General features: G+C 46.3%; 1 protein-coding gene across 5 annotated transcripts in view; it reads left to right on the top strand.

Moving 5' to 3' along the window:
* RBM47 (RNA binding motif protein 47) overlaps nt 1–19,419 on the top strand; it is a 79,884-nt gene extending 60,465 nt beyond the window's left edge. For 3 of the 5 annotated variants that reach the window (XM_075024800.1, XM_075024807.1, XM_075024827.1), the window contains 4 exons: nt 9,445–10,604; nt 12,113–12,319; nt 15,939–16,141; nt 16,555–19,419. In XM_075024800.1, the coding sequence (XP_074880901.1) occupies nt 9,445–10,604; nt 12,113–12,319; nt 15,939–16,141; nt 16,555–16,809 (1,825 nt within the window). In that variant the 3' untranslated portion in view covers nt 16,810–19,419. The remainder of the gene's footprint in view (nt 1–9,444; nt 10,605–12,112; nt 12,320–15,938; nt 16,142–16,554) is intronic. The other 2 variants (XM_075024817.1, XM_075024838.1) reach the window with 2 other exon arrangements.
* Nucleotides 19,420–20,328: the final 909 nt, after the last annotated feature.

The raw sequence follows: 20,328 nt of genomic DNA, 5'->3' as shown, positions 1-20,328 counted from the left end.
GGGTGAACTGAAAAGTCTGAAGCTATTTTTATTGTTATAAAATTGACTAAGCAAGTATACTTCGTATGAACAGGCAGGATGTGTTATGTTTTGCTTTGGGATCTCCTGAAGAATTAGCTGGAAAAGTTAGATTAGAAAGGCTGAAAAGGAACTGTAGTTTATGAACTTTTTTAGATACTCTTGGTTGCACTGTAGGGTGGAACATGTTACAGTAATGTTTACGTAGACAGACAGATAGATAGTGTTATGCATTATAATAACAAAGAAAAATCACAAGCACGTGCATGCATATCCCTACTTCACAGAGTTCAGCAAAGCCTTTCACAGACATTTTCAACAATAAAATTAAATAACCATGTTCATAGATAAGGTTTTTCTTCGAAGAGGCAAGAAGTGAAATAGGTGAGTGTCTTATCTTTTCTGTGTAATAATTAACAGATGAGTTTAGTTGTGGTTTTGTTTTTCAGTTACAGAAGATTTTTCCTGTCTTTCTTATGGCAAAAGCTTGCGAGCTCCTAGTCCGCACTGAATGAAACACTTCTTCCTTTGCTAGAAAGAACTCTTTTTAAAGCAGGCAGTTAATGAGGAGGACACCCTTACCTGTATCAGCATCTCTGCAGAGAACACTGTTTAATTGCATTTGTAATAAACAAATGCTGGAAAAAGTTTCCCATCAAGTACAGTTCATCCAGAATGGGAAAGACTTGTTACATACCAAGTGGCTACATTGCACTTTATTTATGTGTGACACATTTTCCTGTCTGACTGTGGTAATAATAGATGTTATTGACTAGATTGAAATATGGGAATTTGGGGAGAAGGGAAGGGTTGTGTTGTTTCCTGATTTGGAAAGCTGATAGGAATGATTACACAACCCATCTCTCATCTTCTCAGCTTTCCTCAACATGTGGCTTCAATATCTTGCCATTCAGTAACTTCAGCCTCAGCCAGCGACTAGTCCTATCGAAATAGCTGAGATATATAGAATTATTTTGAGTTGGACTGGGTAAAAGACAGAGCTGGGGCAAACGGTACAACACATGGGTTGCACAACTTGTTGGGGCAAAGTTCTAAATGACTTGCAGCAAAGTGCATTATAAAATAAGGGAGGAGACTGGGTTTCACTTACCGAAACTTCCTTCAGAAGTGGTTTAAGCGGAGATGGCTGATTTGGTACTGGAGTAGCGTAAAAACACTCAAGAAACACACATTGCATTGACAGAATTCACATTGCAGAAGCAGGGAAAATAACAACCGTGTTGGTAGGATGCTCCAGGTGTTGGTGGTTAATAACTTTTTCATCAGCATTGCTTCATTCTCGCCATGGGAAAACCATATAGGCATGAATAGAATTTTCACTTGTGATCATCAAAAAGCAATGTCAAGAAGTAAAGTGCCAGGCTCAGGAAAGTTTTCTCACTTTATTATTTGAGATATCATCATTGATATCTCACTGAATACTATTTTTGCAGATTCTAGGCCAGGAGGTCAGGTCGTTGAGGGACCTCCATCCTGGGAATGTTCACTTTTGGGCACTGATAGTGTTTATAGATAACACAAGCGGAACCTCTGACAGCCTTTGCAGGATCACACTCCAAATTAAATATGCCTTAGAAGGATGCAGAGAGGGTTGATAACAGAATAGGCGGGAAGTTTGCACAATACAAGGTGACTTTATTTTGTAGGGGAATCATAATTTCAGCTCCATTTTTTAAATTGTATATAAAATTGCTGTGAGGTAAGATTAATACAGCTAAGGAAACTGGTATAATATGGCTAAGAGAATTAGATCTGTGATTGATATTGTTCTTAATGATAGTGATGAAAATAAGAACTTCACCCTTCAAATCCTAGTCTGAAATTGTAGCCAATTGTTGGCTGTACAAATTCAGTGTTCAATTATCTGGTTAGCATTCAAGTTTTAACCTGGGAAATTCCAGGATGTTAATTTAGAGAATAATTTCAGGTGTCTTCCTCTCCAAAAGGAGCAAGAAGTAAAAGAACAGATTTATAGTAATTTTGTTACAGTTTTTTAAGCCAAATACATTGCTTTTGATTGGTGCCTGGAGGATATAACCGGTCCCTGCAAGACTTGTAAGGCAGAATTTTCAGTAGCGCTCATCACTGTCTTAAATATATCCCCATAGAAGCCTTTAGAGCCTTATAGCTGATGTCAGGGGGAGTAGTGCTAGGTGCTGAGTACTGTTGGAAATATCACCCTTAATTTTCTGTTTCTTTATGTTCCTTCTTTGAAGAGAACACAATCAAAAAATGAAGCCAAGAATTTTTTGTGTGTTTTAAATGGAACCAATAATTTTTAATGTGCTTAGGCCACTTAGGACGAATTTAAGCAACTGCGAATTGTGCACGGACCCCCTCTGCAGTGCTTTTCAGGCCCAGAACATTAACTTGCCCTGTACTAGGGAAACATCACTAACTGACCAGAATAAAATTGCAATTTAAGCTTGAAATATGAACTCTTCCACTGAAATCAGTGGCCAGACTCCTGATGATAGGCCCTAGGTTAGGATGCTGAGTGTCACCGTTAGCAGAAGTGGGAATTTCAACATCTGGTCTGGGGATTTAGTAGGCCAGTCTTATCCTACCCCTTAGGTACTTTACACTGTTTCTCTCTACATTTAAGTATAGTACTTCTAGTGGGCAGAGAGCCACAGCTATACATGTTCATACCTGAACGTACCTGGGAAATGATGTGGTGCAGCAAATGCTGCTGCATGTGCATCCCCTTGGGTCCCATGCAGCACCTGAGCCAAAAGGTTTCTCCCCGGTGACCCTAGCTAGAGATGGACAAGTTTGATTGCCTTAATTCAGGCATGCACATGATGATGAGAGTATGCAGTGCTTTAGCGGTACTGACAATAGGATAACTTGCACAGCTGACAGACATGTCGTTGTCAATAACTAGTGCTGATCTGTTCTATGCGATTACTCTCTCAAGCGGCTTATCACAAGCTCCTCATCAAGTCTCTTGCCAGCCAATGTTCCTGCCTCTCCAGGTCTGCTGATGCAGTTCACCACTTTCTCCACAGAGTTTTGCCAAAATGATCCAGATTAAGAAAATCCACCTTTTCAAAGTGTTTAACCTAGCCCGGGGCGGTTCACCCAGTTCAGCTGCAGGTAAAGCAATGTGTCTGACACGCTGCAGACATTGTCATGGCCTGTTGGCCTCAAGTATTGCTTTTTTTGTTAGAAGTCTGAAGACATCATCCATCCCTAGTAACCTTGCCTTTCCTGTATGAAAGACTTTCAGAAAAGGTCCCTAGCCAAAAAGCTGTGCTGAAATGCTGCACTCTCTCTTGCACTGACCCACCGCAAGGTTCAACTTCAGACATTTGCGTTTCATGAGCAACAGCAGGTAGGGAACCAAGCTGTGGTCCAACTCCTGTTGAAAACCACACCCAGGACTAGCCTTTGACACTTGAAATATGAATTAACCTGGAGTCAGGCAAAGTCTTTGCATGGATTTTTCGCCAAAGATCGGACCCTTTTTTCACTGCACCTGCTGCCTGCCTGGCCTCTGCCTGCACTGCGCATGGAGAGGAGCCAAGGGCGCTGCTTCCAGCAGGATGTCTCCTAAGCTGATTGCAAACTGAGGGCGAAGCCTTCTGCCAGGAAGCACGTGGGATGGCAGCGAGCGCTTGCGGGGCCTGTGGCTACGTTAGGCACGTTCGTAAAAGAGGTGGGACTTTGTGTTTCGCCATTAGTTTGGGAAGGAGCACCTTGCATGCCAGCTCCCTGCCGTGGCTGCAGCTGCAGGACTGCTAGGCTGGTCCCGGGTCCTGCAGCCGGGCACGCCATGGCTCCGCTTCAGTAAACAGCCCCAAAGACACTGGCTTTGTTCAGCTCAGTTATGCAAATAAATCATAGGAAAGGAGTGACGGTCTCGCCAAGAAAGAGAAAACTGATTTATAATGATACCATAGTTATCTTTAAAAGGGGAGGTAACTCGCACGTTACACTTGAAGCAATGCTCGAGCCGCTACCTTATTTCAAATTGATGTGTTTTTCTGTTCGGCTGATATATCTGTGAACAGGCAAACTGTGTTTTCAGCAAGAGCATTTCTGTGGATATCTGATGTTTGTGATTAAGTTATACAGTTGTTCTTAGCAAGCTGTTGTTGTATACATTCTATGTATCTAAAGTCGCCATGAGAAAAGAGTCAGCTTTTAAAAATAAAGAGCTTTAATGGCAGTCGTGCTTCCAGAGCTGCTGCTCAACGTCAGCAGCAGGATTACTGTTTGCCCTTATTATTTCAACTAAAAAACTAGGATGGTCGCATTTAAACCAGAAGCTGTTACCTCCCTGTCAACAGGGTGTATTTAGTTAAAATTTCAGCGACGGACCTTCCCTCTGCAGCAGCTGTGGCTTAAAATGCAAAACCGTGGGTGGTGGTTTTCTGGAAGCAAGCGGGCGGCGTTGCGGTGTCCGTGAAGGCACGCCGCGTCAGCTCAGCAGGAGTTTGGAGGGTCCAGGGTCTGCAGGTGGGGCACGGGTGTCCCCATCCCCTCCTCCCTGCGGTTATCACAGAGCCAGCAGCTCTCCCTGGGCTCTCCTGCCGCCTGCCGCGGCGCTGGCTCCCGTCCCCGTGCTATGTGACTGCCGGCGGCCGTGTCACCCGCAGAAGGACACATGATGCCACTAAATCTATGTAACACAAAACCGGAGGGATGAATTAAGCACAAACATAAACAACCCATTTTATAGGAGCACGTGAGTGGAGCGGACACGCGATTGCTGCCACAAGGACACTGGCTGTGTCCCTGTGTTTGTAAAAGCCGGTTTTACCACACCGGGATCAACAGAGGAGCAGGTGGCTGCATAACTTTGCAGGGCACTGCTCAGTGCTGGACAAGCCCAGGGATAAGATGCTATACAGACTGTGGGCATCGCTTTCTCGCCAGAGCCCCAGGCCGCCTTTGCCCTGGCACAAGGGACATCAGGGTTTGGCCCTGCGTCGTTGTTAATCAAGGCGTGGTATTTCTATTTAATAAAAGATCTGCCTCAGTTAATCAGCCTGCTCACAGTATGCTTTAGGCCAGTCACTGCCAACACAGTAGGTTTCTTATTTAACATTCTGAGCTGTGATGCAAAAAAAGATAGGTTAGAAGGAAGGTAATTAATGTTTAGGGCAAGAACCATTTACACCCGCCCGATTGGCAGAAGGGAAGAAATTCTGTAAGCAAGGGGAATGGTTTCCGTGAAATGTCTCCATCTGAGAGTTCACCTGCCTAAGGGAGAGTCCTTGGAGCAGAAACACTGAACCGAAGGGCTCGCAAGCCTGGCTCCTGGTAGGCTGGCAGACGTTAGCATCCATCTAACGTGGCATTGAACAAACAAACAGGCTTTACCTTTTTCTGAGAAGAAAAGAAGCCAGTCTTGTTTCAGTCCTGATAATTAGTCATTTAAAACTTAGTCGTCTCCAGAGCACAATCTTTCTCATTAGCAGTTAATATTTTTGTCTGTCTCTCTTTTACGAATCTTTGTCATCAAGATCAGGCGTACATTCCTCCTCAGGCACTTATAATTCACAAGACACTACATTTTAATGTAGCTTAAATTTTTGCCTCTTCTAGGTGGATGTACTGAAACGTGTCTGGCTTTATTAAGGCCACTAAACCCATAATATTAGCTCATGCCTTGTGTACACCCACAACACATGGTAGCAAGTTTTCACGACCAGTTTACAGTTTACTGTGGACTAAAAAAATGCACAAGTGGGGTTGAACACTTTAGAAATAGGTATTTCTGAAAACAATTTTCTTGAGAGTGATTGCCTTTCGACATGAAAAGGTTAGGTTGTGTTGGCAGCCCTTTTTGTAAGACAGTAACATAAGGAAGAGAGAGCTCTCAGGCCAGACATGCCTGTGTTTTTTCTCATTAAGGCAGATGATATCTGAACTTTATGAAGGTGTTGATTGTGTCATGTGGCAATGAATGTTGTTAAGTGCGTATGTAGCTACATCAAGTAGGATTACATGGACTCTGTAATTGTCTTAGGTAGTATATACTTATGAAACCCAGCTCTGTGGAGCTGCATGGAAAAAAAATTAAACACATTTGATCATGTATCTTGATTCCCAATAAACTACATAAGGATAAATGCATTTTAGGTTCACAAAGAATTTTTAATTAGTCACTATCAATCACAAACAGTGTATGGTAGTGTTTGCAGCAAAGGTGGCCATCAGCACTTAGCAGCAGCTTCAAGTGCAACTTCCAATACTAGAAATTGTCCTGCTGGTGCAATGCAAAGTGCTGGAGAACATGCCAGTTGCTGGACGGCCACTGAATTACGGGCTGGTTTCTGGTAGGCAGGGGAAACTTTGCTCCATCTCTCCTCTCTCCACAGTTCCAGTGCCCATCTGTAGCTCTCTAGACTATAGTCCCAGCAGCTGAGCCCTGCAGATAACAGAATACAGAGTCTTTTATTTTGTAAGTTGACCTAAAACTGAGAGTAATGAGTCATTTCCAAACTTACCCAAACCTGGGGCGATAAGTAATTCACTTGCTAACAGGTGGCCCATGTGAAGGTAATGATTGTTCCCCAGTAAAGTGTTTGTTTAACAACCTTTGCTTTCGTTCAGGCAAAGGTGAAGTCACATTTTTAGGAACAAATTATCAAGTGAAAAATGAAAATGTTTTTCTCTGCCTTAATTTTTTTAATTATGTCAAATAATTCCCATGTACAATGAAAATGTCTGACTGTGACACATTAAAAAGGGTAACATTTGAATCTGAGAGAAACAATTTTATCAACAACATTATAAAGCAAGAAGCTATCAAAACTGATGCACTTCCATGAAAGACCAGGCTTCAAAGAAATTATGTTTTCTAAAGTATTGCCTGGGCATCAGCATCACAATTACTGCCCTCCATCTTCTCTGCCTCCCCTTCTGCTCTCCATATTTTTTAATTAAAATGGATCAGATGCATCAGTGTGTAACAACACCCACAGCCCAAACACACCTGCAGGATCAGGCCCTACCACAAAGCAAGGCTCAGAGGTCTGGTTTCCCAATCCCAAACACATGGAGGAGCTGAACCAGGCACAGTAGTGTTTGCCCTGGCTGGTGCAGAGGCGTCTCTGGATACAGACCAGCACAATTCTGAGCAGCTCAGGAGCTTTATTGAAAAAAAATCTGAGGTGCTAAGCTTACTAGGATTTAAACGGGTTTTGTGGACCATACAAATCAGACTTGGGTGCCTAAATTTTGCACCCGTATTTCTGTGGACTTGGGCCTACTGCACTAGTGAAAGGCCTGCCTGCATGGTAACCAATGCACTGAAAATGGCCAAATCGTTCTAATGAAGGGTATATATCAGAGTCCTTGTGGGACAGAGAGAAACCTGTGTCCCACTGAATAACACAACAGCATAGAATAAACAAATCTGGCTGAAGCTTTGTCCTTTTTTTTTGAAAATAAGCCTGTCAAACCCAGATTGGGAGCATTTCTTACGGTGGTTTGCAGAGTTTCCTACAGGGGCCAGTGGTTTTTGACAGTTCCATCAACAAAGTGGGCATGAATGCAAATCTTAGCAAATAAATTGGTGGATGATGCAAAGGCTGATGGAGTTGTAAAAAACAATGAGAAGGAGCCAATGGTGTAGCATTCAGTAGGTGGGATCTACTCAAAAGGCAGTTGGGATAGGGCTGAACACAAGGTTGTGGCATTTAGGAGTAACAAACACAAGGCATGCCTGCTGCATGGGACATAACCCCAGCAAATGGTGCTTCTGGAAAGGATTTGGGATTAGAATTGACAAAAAAACTTCATGTGGTTTGCTAGTGAGGAGGTGGGGAGGAACAGGTCTCGGTGATACAGAGATGGGGAGAGAAGAAAGAGGGATGATCTTCATCCCTGTATATAGCAAGGGTGAAAAAAGCTGAAACTCTAGAGAACTGTTGAAAGAGCCACAAAAACAATTTTAGGTGAAAAAATGACTGATTGTGAAGGAATTCAGCAGTACAGCCTGCAAGTTTTACTAAAAAGACAGTTGTGGCTTGATTACACAACTTAAATATCATCATAAGAAAAAAGCAGAGGTCTTGAAAGACTCTTCAGTCTATCAGAGAAAGGTTTAACAAGTAACCCTAGCTGGAAGCAAAAGCCAGACAAATGCTTATGAGAAATACAGCACGCTTGCTTGTCTGAGGGAGTCATTAGCAAACAAGCCATAAATGGAAGTGATGGGGTCTACAGCTCTTCGATTCCTTAAAACCAAGGTCCTTCTGGAAGATACAATTTACTCAGATAAATGTTATAGGACTCAATGTGCAAATAACAATAAAAAGTAATGGTCCATTTCATATACAATCACTCGTATTAAATGGTCTGATGGACCTTTCCAGCTTTAAAAGTAAATGAATTAACTGCTTTCAGAGACTCAAAGTGTCCTATTTAATTGTGCCCAGAGAGGAAGCCCACTGTCTTGCAGTTGCGATCATTAGCATGGTTATCTCCTCCTGTATGTCTGCATTTCCCGCTCTCTGCCTGTGTTCAAATGCAGAATGAGGTTTGCCTTCCTCCTGCTGGCTTGTAGGGCTGTGCTGGCTGCTTGCTCTAAAGCAAGTTGCCTGTCATAAGGGAGTGATTCTCTTCAGCTTTTGTGAAGTCCTCTTGTAATAATGGAAGAGACAAACATGTCAGACATTGTACCACAAGCAGCAGGCAACTCAGAAGCTTACCAGATTGCCCTTTGCACAAGAAAACAAGAACTGGCCCCCCCGATGCTAAAGCGTATTTATTATTTCCTACTCATCAGTTCCTGTGAAAGCCTAGAGGAGTGAGGGGTAGTTATGAGATGGAAATTGTGCCTAGTGCTTCTCATGTATTTACCATCTTTCACTGTGGAGTATGGCACCTGGCACTTGCACTGTTCAGTAGTAGATGGATTAACTGAGGAATGACTGAGAGGGAGGAGAGGGATCTGGAGATGGGAACCACTGGCTTCATGGCAGTATCTTCCCTTTCCCAATGACTGAGAGGGAGGAGAGGGATCTGGAGATGGGAACCACTGGCTTCATGGCAGTATCTTCCCTTTCCCGATCCTGTATCAGCTCCTTCCTACCCTTTCAAAGAGGAGACAAGCCTCCCTGGGGTCTTGAGGTTTTGAGGTGCTTGGTGGCATCCGTTCGTGTGACTTCAGCCTCCTGTGGCAGCAGCTCTCGGTGCTGGGGTGGTACAGACAGGTGATCCTCAACCACCCCCCCTCAAAGAGGGGCTGTGCCTAAATCCAGGATGCGCTCCTCCTGCAGTATCAATGTTCAGGCCGGTGTGGCTCGTTCATCTGCTTTTCTGCAGCCTTAGTCCCAGTTTGAAAAACAAACTTCCCGAACAATTACAGCAAGACAAAAGAGAGGGGTGGGATGCTGGTGGTAGCTAACAGCTTCTAATGAGTGTCCTCCTTCTTACTTTGCCCAGGCTTTATCAGGCCGTGAATGAGTTTGACACCATGACCGCTGAGGACTCCACTGCAAGGATGAGCAACGATTCCTCCAACGTGACTACAACGAAAGTCCCCGAAGGTGTTGCCGGTGCGCCCAACGAGGCAGCTCTGCTGGCCCTCATGGAGCGCACTGGATATAGCATGATCCAGGAGAACGGGCAACGCAAGTACGGCGGCCCTCCTCCCGGCTGGGAGGGCCTGCACCCTCCTCGCGGCTGCGAAGTCTTTGTGGGCAAAATCCCCCGTGACGTCTACGAAGATGAGCTCGTCCCCGTGTTTGAGTCCGTCGGCCGCATCTATGAAATGCGCCTGATGATGGACTTTGATGGGAAGAACCGTGGCTACGCCTTCGTGATGTACACGCAGAAGCACGAGGCGAAGCGTGCCGTCAGGGAGCTGAACAACTACGAAATCCGCCCCGGCAGGCTGCTGGGTGTGTGCTGCAGTGTGGATAACTGCCGGCTCTTCATTGGAGGCATTCCCAAGATGAAGAAGAGAGAGGAGATCCTCGAAGAGATTGCCAAGGTGACGGAAGGTGTGCTGGATGTCATCGTTTATGCCAGCGCCGCAGACAAGATGAAGAACAGAGGCTTTGCCTTCGTGGAGTATGAGAGCCATCGAGCAGCAGCAATGGCCAGGAGGAAACTCATGCCAGGAAGGATCCAGCTGTGGGGACATCAAATAGCTGTTGACTGGGCGGAACCAGAGATAGATGTGGATGAAGATGTCATGGAGACTGTTAAAATCCTCTATGTGAGGAATTTAATGATTGAGACCACAGAGGACACCATTAAAAAGGTCTTTGGCCAGTTTAACCCTGGCTGTGTAGAGCGGGTGAAAAAAATACGTGATTATGCCTTTGTGCACTTTACAACCAGGGAAGATGCGATTCACGCCATGAACAACCTTAATGGTGTCGAACTGGAAGGCTCGTGCCTGGAGGTTACCTTGGCCAAGCCGGTAGACAAGGAGCAATACACTCGCTACCAGAAAGCAGCAAAAGGAGGGGCCGCAGCAACGCCTGAAGTAACTCAGCAACCTAATTATGTTTACTCTTGTGATCCATACACACTAGCGTATTATGGATATCCATACAATGCCTTGATCGGGCCCAACAGAGATTACTTCGTGAAAGGTTAGTAAGCACAATTAGGGGATGTCATGGGCAGGTTTGATTTCAGGCTGGTGCAACCCAAGGTCTGCCTGAGGCAAAGGACAGTTGGTGCTATGCACTTTTTCTTAAACACTCTTACAGGTCTTTTTGCCATATTTGTGTTCGGTCTCATTTTAATTTATGACCATACAGAGTGTATTCATCTGTAAATAATTGCTAACATACAGGCTAGTATGAAGGAGGCATCAAAAATATGGTTAAGAATGAGCCAACGGACCAAGCACAGGATGGGGAAGAAAGGGATCTGTTTTTTATGAGTGCTGTACTAAGTCTGAGCAAGTCCAAGGATTCCACCTTCCGATGCCTCCTTCCAAAGAGCTGGATCCTAAGTATTAGAGATCATGACAGAGTGCTCCCTTTGCCTTCTCCTGGAGGTGTGGGTACGGTGACCTGGTCATCCAAAGGGAGGGCTATCAGGGAAAGCCTCAGCTGGGAGCTCTCTAGGTGTCATTTGCCCTCTGCATCAAAATGACAGTAGTGCTGTGTCCTTTATAAAGTCATTTGAAAACTACCAGCAGAAGGAATCACATGAGTGCAAAATAATTCTATTTAATTAGTTATCAGTTACAGTCATTAAAAATCAACCAAAAATCACTTATTCATAAGAAACCCTAGCAGCTATAACTGGTGGTATAACTACAGTTATCCTGTACTTACAGGGATTACAGTTTCCTGAAATGTAATGTGTATTTCCATATAACAGGCAGTTTCGCATGAATATATTCTTAAAGCACCCACGTAAACCAAGAAATACTTTTAACACTAGTCGATCAAGAATTTCAGCTTCTTCTTAATTTCCAGATTTGTAATTGTAATGAACTACAAAGGAGTTAACTGACAGTCTAAATATTCAATTAGGCCATCTTAGAGTGCATTAACACCACAGTGTCCAAAGTACTGTCGTAACGTGCATGGAGTTGCTAAGATAAATAAAGACAATATTTTTGGAGATGGGGTATATTCACATCACTAATAAAATAGCAGAGAAAACAAACAACGCTAGTAAAAATACACGCAATGGTGGGACAAAGTTGGTTAAAGGCCAGGTACAACTTCGGGCCATCTCTGCAGGGTCCCATTGCGGCCAGCTGAGAGGCTGGGTCTCCTCTGGAGGACAGCTGAGGGCAGAAGCTGTTCCTACTGCATAGAAATCACCCTGGAGGAGCCCTTCTCTCTCTACTGAGTGCATTATATCCATAACACTTGCCACGAGAGTTGCGTCAGTATAAATAAGCAGTTAATATATGGTCAGAAACATCAAGAGCAAAACTTGCGTAGGCTTACTGGGTGCTTCTAAGGCCAACCTCTTCTGTTTTCCTAAGTAAGGTCACTAAGATTCAGACTGAACTAACTTCAGCAGCCTCATTTCTAAGCACATGACTCCCAATCTAAGCCTGGGACTGTTCGTGCTCCCCGTGGGGCTGTCATTCTCCATTATTCACCATCCTCTTCTATGTTGTTATCATAAGCAGGCAGCATACGAGGCAGAGGGCGAGGTGCAGCTGGCAACAGAGCCCCGGGCCCCAGGGGCTCCTACCTGGGGGGATACTCCGCTGGCCGTGGCATCTACAGCAGGTACCATGAAGGCAAAGGAAAACAGCAAGAGAAAGGATACGAGCTGGTACCCAACTTGGAGTTACCTGCGGTCAATCCGGTGGCCATTAAGCCCGGTGCAGGTTAGTATGTGCAGTGAGGGGAGGAAAGCGGAGGTGGCGGGCGAGCCCCCGCTCCAAGCCCTGTTTCAGGCATGCAGGGACCCCTCCAGGGCCAGCCCACGGCTGAGGCAATGGGAACTGCTCCAGGGTTGGCGCTCAGCGCTCCCCTGTGCTGGATGCCTCCTGGCTCTGGCCGGGCTTTCTGCAAACAAGAGGCACACAGTGGGACAGAGGACATGAACATCTGGGAGCTCTTCAGGCCAAAGAAAAAAGAGCTGAAGTCATGCCCACCCCTCCCATCCCCTTTTGCACCTCCTCAGGAGAAAGCGGACTTTCCTCTCTGTCTAGTCATGTACAGTAGAGCATGGTGACTAAGAGCGATCTTTCTCTCTTTTAATTTCTCCAACGCTAATTTCACCCTGGGAGATTCCCTCCCCAGGTTTCCAGCCAGGCCAGAGCTCTCCCCTGCTTGGTTCGTATTTCTGTGGTACTACAAGGCTGGAAGAAGGACCTGGGGCTTTCCCATTGCAGGGAAGTCGCTGCCTGAGGCAAGCTCCTCTGTCACCATCAGTGGCATGGGGAAGGAGCAATGCAGGGAGCCCTCAGGGTCCAGCTTGCAGCGATGCAGTGCCTACAGGCCAGCTCTCAGCTCTGCTGGGCTGCACGGAGCCAGCCCAAGGGCCAGGGCAGGGATCACCCCCTTCTGCCACATCCTCAGCTGAGTATCCAGCCCTTGCCCTTCCCAGGCGAATGGGATGAAGGCTGAAGCCCAGCAATTCCTCAAGATCCTGTTTGGAAAGATTTTTATTTGGAAAAGCAGCCTGAGGAAGAACGTCCATGCAGGTGATGGGGGCAAGCCCTCTTGCAGAAGTCCGCAGATCTTCTCCCCATGCCTCCCTCCAAGTAAATTGTACCTGCAGGACCTAAGCGGTGTTTAATAATAAAAGCTGCAGTGGTTTCCCAAAACATGCTCCATACTGTCAGTGGAAACTACAGCTTGCATCTAATGAAGCCTGTGAAGAGTTCTTCACAACAGCTGGATGAGATAATGTGAGAAGAGGTCTAGAGACAAAGGAAGGCTGTTAAGATTAGAGCCGTTTCCAAAGGAAGATCAGACTTCCTGAGAAAAATACCCACTTACAATCAGAAAATATTACCGCTATGTGTGTTTGTAAAGATATTTCAGGAATTCCAGGTATTACTAAAGGATGCTTGAAAAGTGGGCTTTGAAATGCACTCCTATTAGGGGTGTCTGTAATTCATTTGACTGCCAAACGAAAGCCTGAAGCTCAAGTCTAAATGTTTCTACACTTGAAGCATGTTGAGATTCAGATTTCTTTATCGGGTCTTCTCCTCTCATATGGTTCCAGCACAGCCTCTGAGCACAGAAGCACCTGGTCTGTTTTCTCCAACCAGATCAGATGATCTAGTAAGAGGTACCACATGCAAGACTTACGTGTGTTATTAAAAGGGTATGACTCTGAAAGCACATTACCAGAACAAAGGAATAGAGATGTACCAACTCTGCAAATTTCCTACTGTTTAGAACAACCTTAAAGCTCGTTTCTTTGCAAATGGTTAGAAAACTCCTGAGAGGTCACCCCAATACCCCAGCTGCCTGTTACAGCTTTTCTGCCAGAAGTTACCACAGAATGGAGCACGTGAGCTCTCTGCCTTTGCTTTGGTGAAAAATTATCCAGGTTATTTAAACCAGTGATAAAACTGGTTTGAGCTGACCAGGTGGACTTGGTGTAGACGGAGAACTGGAAAAGCTCATGGGTGGAGGTCTCTGCTTGAGGAAAGAGTGGTAGTCCACTGGCAGTGGAAACATCTCTGCCTGAAAGATATCTGATCAGATCCTTTGTTGCAGTCTCCAGGATCAAAACGAGAGTACTGCTTGCTGGCGCCTGTCCTTCTCACAGGCAGAATTGCACACTTCCACATTGCAAAGTTTCAACCCAGTGAAAGAAACCCATCTGCATATTTTGCTTCATTTCTGATTTACTGGCTGCACCTCCCATCACCTGCCAACATCATTACTGCCAACATCACCTCTTAGCCATTTATTGATTACTCTGTTTTCCTTGTGAATACCCTTACTGCTGAAAGGCTCACAAGCCAAATGCTGAAGTGTGCACTATGAGGCAATAGCGGAAATCATAGCATCATAGAACAGTTTGGGTTGGAAGGGACCTATAAAGATCATCTAGTCCAACCGCCTGTCATGAGCAGGGACATTTTTCATTAGGTCAGGTTGCTCAAAGCCCCATCCAAGTTCCTGACCTTGAACACTTCCAGGGATGGGGCATCCACAACTTCTCTGGGCAACCTGTTCCAGCATCTCATCACTGAGTATTCCTTCTTTATGTCCAATCTAAATCTACCTTCTTTCAGTTTAAAACTGTTACCCCTTGTCCTATCGCTACAGGCCCTACTAAAAAGTCTGTCCCTATCTTTCTTAGGAGCCCCCTTTAAGTACTGAAAGGCTGCTATAAGGTCTCCCTGGAGCCTTCTCCAGGCTGGACAACCCCAACTCTCTCAGCCTTTCCTCATAGGAGAGGTGCTCCAGCCCTCTGGTCATTTTCATGGCCCTTCTCTGGACCTGCTCTAACAGGTCCATATCTTTCTTATGTTGAGGACCCCAGAGCTGAACACAGTACTCCAGGTGGGGTCTCACCAGAGCAGAGCAGAGCAGAGCAGAGGGGCAGAATCACTTCCCTTGACCTGCTGGCCACGCTTCTTTTGATGCAGCCCAGGATGCGACTGGCTTTCTGGGCTGTGAGTGTACATTGCTGGCTCATGTCCAATTACTGTGGTTATTGGGAATGTTCAGCAAAGCACATTTCTTCCCTAAGCACTGCCACGAAGCTCCATTTTGGACCATGTACAAACTCACCATCTCTGAACACTGTCATTCTGACGAGTATTTTCCCTTTGTCTGAAAGACCACAGCTCTAATTATTTTGCGTTATCCAATTTTGGCGTGAGGGAGAATTCTCTAAAGAGCAATTCCTTTTTTTCGGTGTCATTAAATAGATTGATCCTGTAGCAGAGAGATGGGATAAAACATATGTAACCAACTTAGTCCTGGGAAATGCATAATAGTAAATGAGCTGATATTTCGCAGAGTTGGCCAAAGGATGGCATATAGACTGGACCAGTTGCTGCCTGCAACTTCTGCAGTACAAACCACACTTTTCTTTCCTGGGGCAGCTCTGCCTATGGCAGCTACATGTCCTTTGATCTCAACAGCTGGAGCAGGGACCCCACTGGGACAGTACACACTGCCACCCATCCCTGTGCTCAGGCCACACTCTTGGCCTGGGGGGAGGACAGTGGTGGTCAGAAGGGGCTGTGTAAATCTGGGTCACAGCTCCTGGTCCCCAGCAGGGCTCTGGCCCTGGGACTCCCATGCTGGGCAGAGGAGGCAGCACTGAGCCCATCACTGTGCATCAGCCCCGGTGCTCCCACTCGTGGGGAGGGCAGAGGTGCCCCAGGTCTCCTACCATCACATGGGGCTACCTGCCCTACCTGCCCAGGACTGCTGCAGGAGAGTCGGTGCAGCCAGGAGGGAGGGCTCTTGGAGATGAGGTCCTGGAAACCCTCTCTCAATGCACCTGATGTGTCTGCTCTCTCCTAGTGGCCATCCCTGCCATCGGTGCCCAGTACTCCATGTTTCAGGCCGCGCCGCCAGCCAAGATGATGGAAGATGGCAAAATCCACACTGTTGAGCACATCATCAACCCTATAGCTGTCCAGCAGGACCCGGCTAGCGCGGCAGCCGCCGCCGCCGCCGCAGCTGCAGCTGTAATACCAGCTGTCTCAACACCTCCCCCCTTCCAGGTGAGTTCAGCACATAAGTCCTGCTTCCCGTACATCCCACTTCCCGTACATCCCGCTTCCCATACGTCCTGCTCTGCGTACCCGGGGTGGGGGGAAAGCCTGGCCTCCCGCCCTGCTTCCATTCAGGAGATGTTGTTGAGGATGTTACGGTGCCCAACAGCCCTGCAGTTCATCTGACCTGTCTTACACATCTGCACTTTGGTCAGCTGCTCTCCCTGCTGTGGGGGACCCAAATCTGGGAGGGACGGAACAGCCCCCATGATGGCATAACTCTCATTCAACGGGACACGTGCTGCCTACCCTCCTGTTATCACCTCCCCTTCTAGGGGTTTTACTATTCAGGAGGTAGAAATGGGATATTACAGCAACTGAAGCACTTTTTTTGAGGTCTGAACCCGATGCTTTCCTTCCAGGGCCGCCCCATCACACCAGTATACACCATGGCTCCCAATGTGCAGCGGATTCCCGCTGCCGGGATTTACGGGACAAGTTACGTGCCATTCGCTGCACCTGCCACAGCGACAGCGACGATAGCCACGCTACAGAAGAATGCTGCCGCTGCTGCCGCCGCTGCCGCTGCCTACGGGGGATACGCTGGCTACATCCCCCCGGCATTCCCGGCTGCGACCATCCAGGTCCCCATCCACGACGTCTACCAGACGTACTGAGACTGTCAGCAGAGGAGGGTGGCGGAGAACCACACACTGAAGGAACACTTTACTATTTATGAAGAAAGAACCGGCTGCAAAAGAGTAAACAATTGGGCTCGGTAAACTGATGCAGAAAGTGAAGAATGTCATAGAAAAACGTGTTTGAAATATTTTCTACGCTTGAAGTTTTCACTAACTTTTTTAGGCTATTTTTAAAATTTAACACGCCTGTATTCATACATTTCTAAAGGACCTCAATGCATCCAGCCCACCGCTGACGTGCATTTATACGCATCCTAGTGGGGTTGCATAGGGTCTTTTTTTTTTTTTTTAGCAGTTATATTTTCAATATATTTGTGGTATGAAGGTTATTTTTTAGTAACTTCTGCACTCCAGAGATGTCTATTTTGTAGTGCCTTTAATAATATATCAGCTATATATTAAAAAGCACACCTGAGCAGCTAGGGAAAGTTTTAACAATATATTTTGAAGAATATATTCAATATTTAAAGAATACATACCTTAGATTTCTTTTTTTTAAGAAAAAAACCAACAAGTATCTTATTTAAAAAAACATACTGGAAAGTGCAATTTGAAAAATGTGCAAGACCTCTGCATTTTTGTGCTATCATTAATACAACCTGCTTGTTCTTATTTGAAATCAGAAGTAACTAATAGTGCCTGTTTGGGAGAAGGAGAAAAAAAAAAAGCCTCCTCACACAAACCTCTTCACAGTGTGATTTGCAGGCTTGTGTTAAGTAAAGGAAAGGCTCTGAGTTTTCCTCAACAACTGGATTTTCTATTTATTGAAGCTACTCGTAGTTGGATCATGTGCAGAAATGAGTAGCCGATATTTCGCGCGAGGTGTCTTGACTTAGATCTTCATCCAGTATAAAGCCTAGGCTCTTTTTCAACACTCTTTATTTTATTCTTTGAAGTATATGTTGTAGTCACTGAGAATGTATGCTGCTGTTGGCAAGAGCAGGTGCGCTTTCACTGAGAGGATGCGCAGCGTTACTTACCCATTGCTCCATCGTGTTCCGTGAGAAATTTCTGAGGTACTAGGGGTGGTAGTGATACTGGAATTAGTGAAACAGGGCTAGCCTCCCTCCCGGCCTCCCTTCCACACTTAATTCCCTTTCTCCGCAACTGGAGTTGTACATGCACATCAGGGGCGGGAGCGATTAGACCCCATGATTTTAAGACATAGAGCTTGTAAATATCTTTTAATATACATTTTTAAAGTCATTTTATGTTGCAAATTTACATGGTATGTGGTTTGCCACAAAACAAAAACCTTTTATTGCGATGTTATAAAAAAGTTTGTTTTATTAAGAAGTAAATATATTATTGCAGTGTTTTGTGGCCTGTTTAAAGGCTTTTATTTAGTAGTGTGGTGAATGTAAAATATAGTAAAACGGTAAAGAAATATCTTGCCTATTGTATGAAGTGCATCAGCCCTGCAAACACAGCTCTGGTGACACGAGGTGTGAAGCAGGGAGTGAGCCAACAATGTTCCTTTACTTTTTGTGGTATAAGTACCAACCGAAGGGGTTTTGTATTGAGTATATTTTGACAACTGAACCACTTCCAGACCACGTCCAGCTCAGTTAAGTGACCTTTTAATACACTTTTTTTCCTTGCCTCAAAATCGAGCAGTTGTTTTTTAGGTGCTCTCGCTCAGCCAAGCTGAGCTCTCCTCAACCCCGTCGACCCGTTAGCGAAAGCACTGTGAGATTAACCATTAGGTCGGACTCTGCCCTCCCGCGCCCCTTCCTGGGAGACTTTTATTGCCTCTCCCTGCGCACCCTGAAAGCGCACCCAGCCCTTAGCCCCGAGGCCCTGCTCCTTTCTAGGGCGAGAGGAGGTGATTTGGGCAAAGCCCCGAGGGGCCAGCCCCCAACCCCAACGGGGAGGCCAGCGCTGCCTCCTCCAGCCCTCCGGCTAAGGCCTTGCACGGCTCAACACTAAATGTGGCCGTGGGTCCGTGGGCTCTGCACAAACACCCCTGGGGTCGGGAAGGGGCAGCCTAGTGGTTTGGGTCTCTGCCGGTCCCTTTCCAGCCCCGCGCCACGGCTGACCCGCAGAGGAGGCACGAAGGGTGACGGCTCCCTTGCCGCTCCTCCTCTCCCGGCCGGCAGGACGAGGGTCCTGCCGCTCGCAGAGGTGGCGGGGAGAGAAAGGAGCCAACGAGAGCAAACCCCGAGGTGCCCCAGGCCAGCGGTGGGTGCTGCCTGCGCCAGGGCAGGAGCAGGCAGGACCGGGGGGCGCAGGCAGGATGCAGGGATGCAGGCAGGATGCGGGGATGCAGGCAGCCAGGTCACACGGAGTCTCCCGCCCATGCCTGTCTTTTACACTTGCTTCTAAACCATTTCATGTACACTACTACTGAGGTAAGTCTGATAACTTGAAATGTGAACATCTTTAGGTTAAGAACAAACTATTCAAAGAAAAAAATATATATATTAAAAAACAAAACAAAACTAGTGTGCCTTATTCTCAAAAGAGCTGATATTTTAGGTGTTTTATTGTATCTCTGTTCTCTGTACTGTCAGAAGCCTCTGAGTTTATTTAGTTCTTGCTCCATTTACGGTACATTTCTAGGACGTAGTGAATAAAGAATTTTAAAAATGGAGACTGTTATTTCATTGCAACATCCCACTGCCAGGCTTAGCCACTCCACCAAGGCTGTGCTCCCCTCCGAGCTGGGGAGAGGGTGTTCAGGGCAGGAGGGGAGCTGGACACTGCAGCCGGCATCCCCACAGGCTCCTGCGGGGAGGGGAGATGCACTGTCCCACCGGCTCCCCCATCCCACCGCCTGCAGAGGACAGCGACCTTCCCGGCAGGCTTACTGGGTATCTCCCCAGTCTTCCAGCAGCCTCTCATCAGCCTAGATCTCTTTTCACACCCACTCCAGAGTCGGTGCCTGGACGTGGATGAAGCTGAAGCTGGCATCCCTCTGTGCTTCCATCCACCCAGCGCACAAAACCCCAGTAGCTCTGTTGCATGTCCTCGCTGCAGGGCAGAAGCGCTGTGGACCGGCAGGTCGTTTTCATCTCTGCATGCTCCGCCCTTCAAATGCACGGAAAGCTAAGCTGCACCTCTTGGCAGTATTTGCAGTCCTCCAGAATCCCTGGCTGTTTCCTTGGTGTAAGTCCACCTGGAGAAAATTTGCTGCAAATACCAAGTCTGGGGAGAAGAGCAGTGTGAGAGAGCAGAGGTAAACTGAGGCAGAGCAGAAAGATGGGAGAGGTGTTGGCCACCAAAGCAGGAGTAGTGCTAGTGATTAATCTGAAAGAGAAGGAGACCAGAATATATACTGCATGAGCTTCTACGTCCCTCATAAGAAAGCAAAAGTGTCTGCAACTTCCTACCTCTAGCATCATTTCTCATAATGCAATTAGGACAAGGCACTTAATGCCAGCATGACTTGGGTTTCCTGAGGATACTAATCATGAGAGGTTTCTCTAGTCTTTTTTTGTGCAAGGAAACGGAAAGAAAATAATTTTAATTTTAATTTTTTTTTTTTTTTTTTTT

The sequence above is a fragment of the Buteo buteo genome, chromosome 1 (assembly GCF_964188355.1).
Source record: "Buteo buteo chromosome 1, bButBut1.hap1.1, whole genome shotgun sequence".
NCBI lineage: Eukaryota > Metazoa > Chordata > Aves > Accipitriformes > Accipitridae > Buteo > Buteo buteo.
The sequence above is the reverse complement of the archived record's forward strand: the minus strand, read 5'-3'. Positions and strand labels throughout refer to the sequence as shown.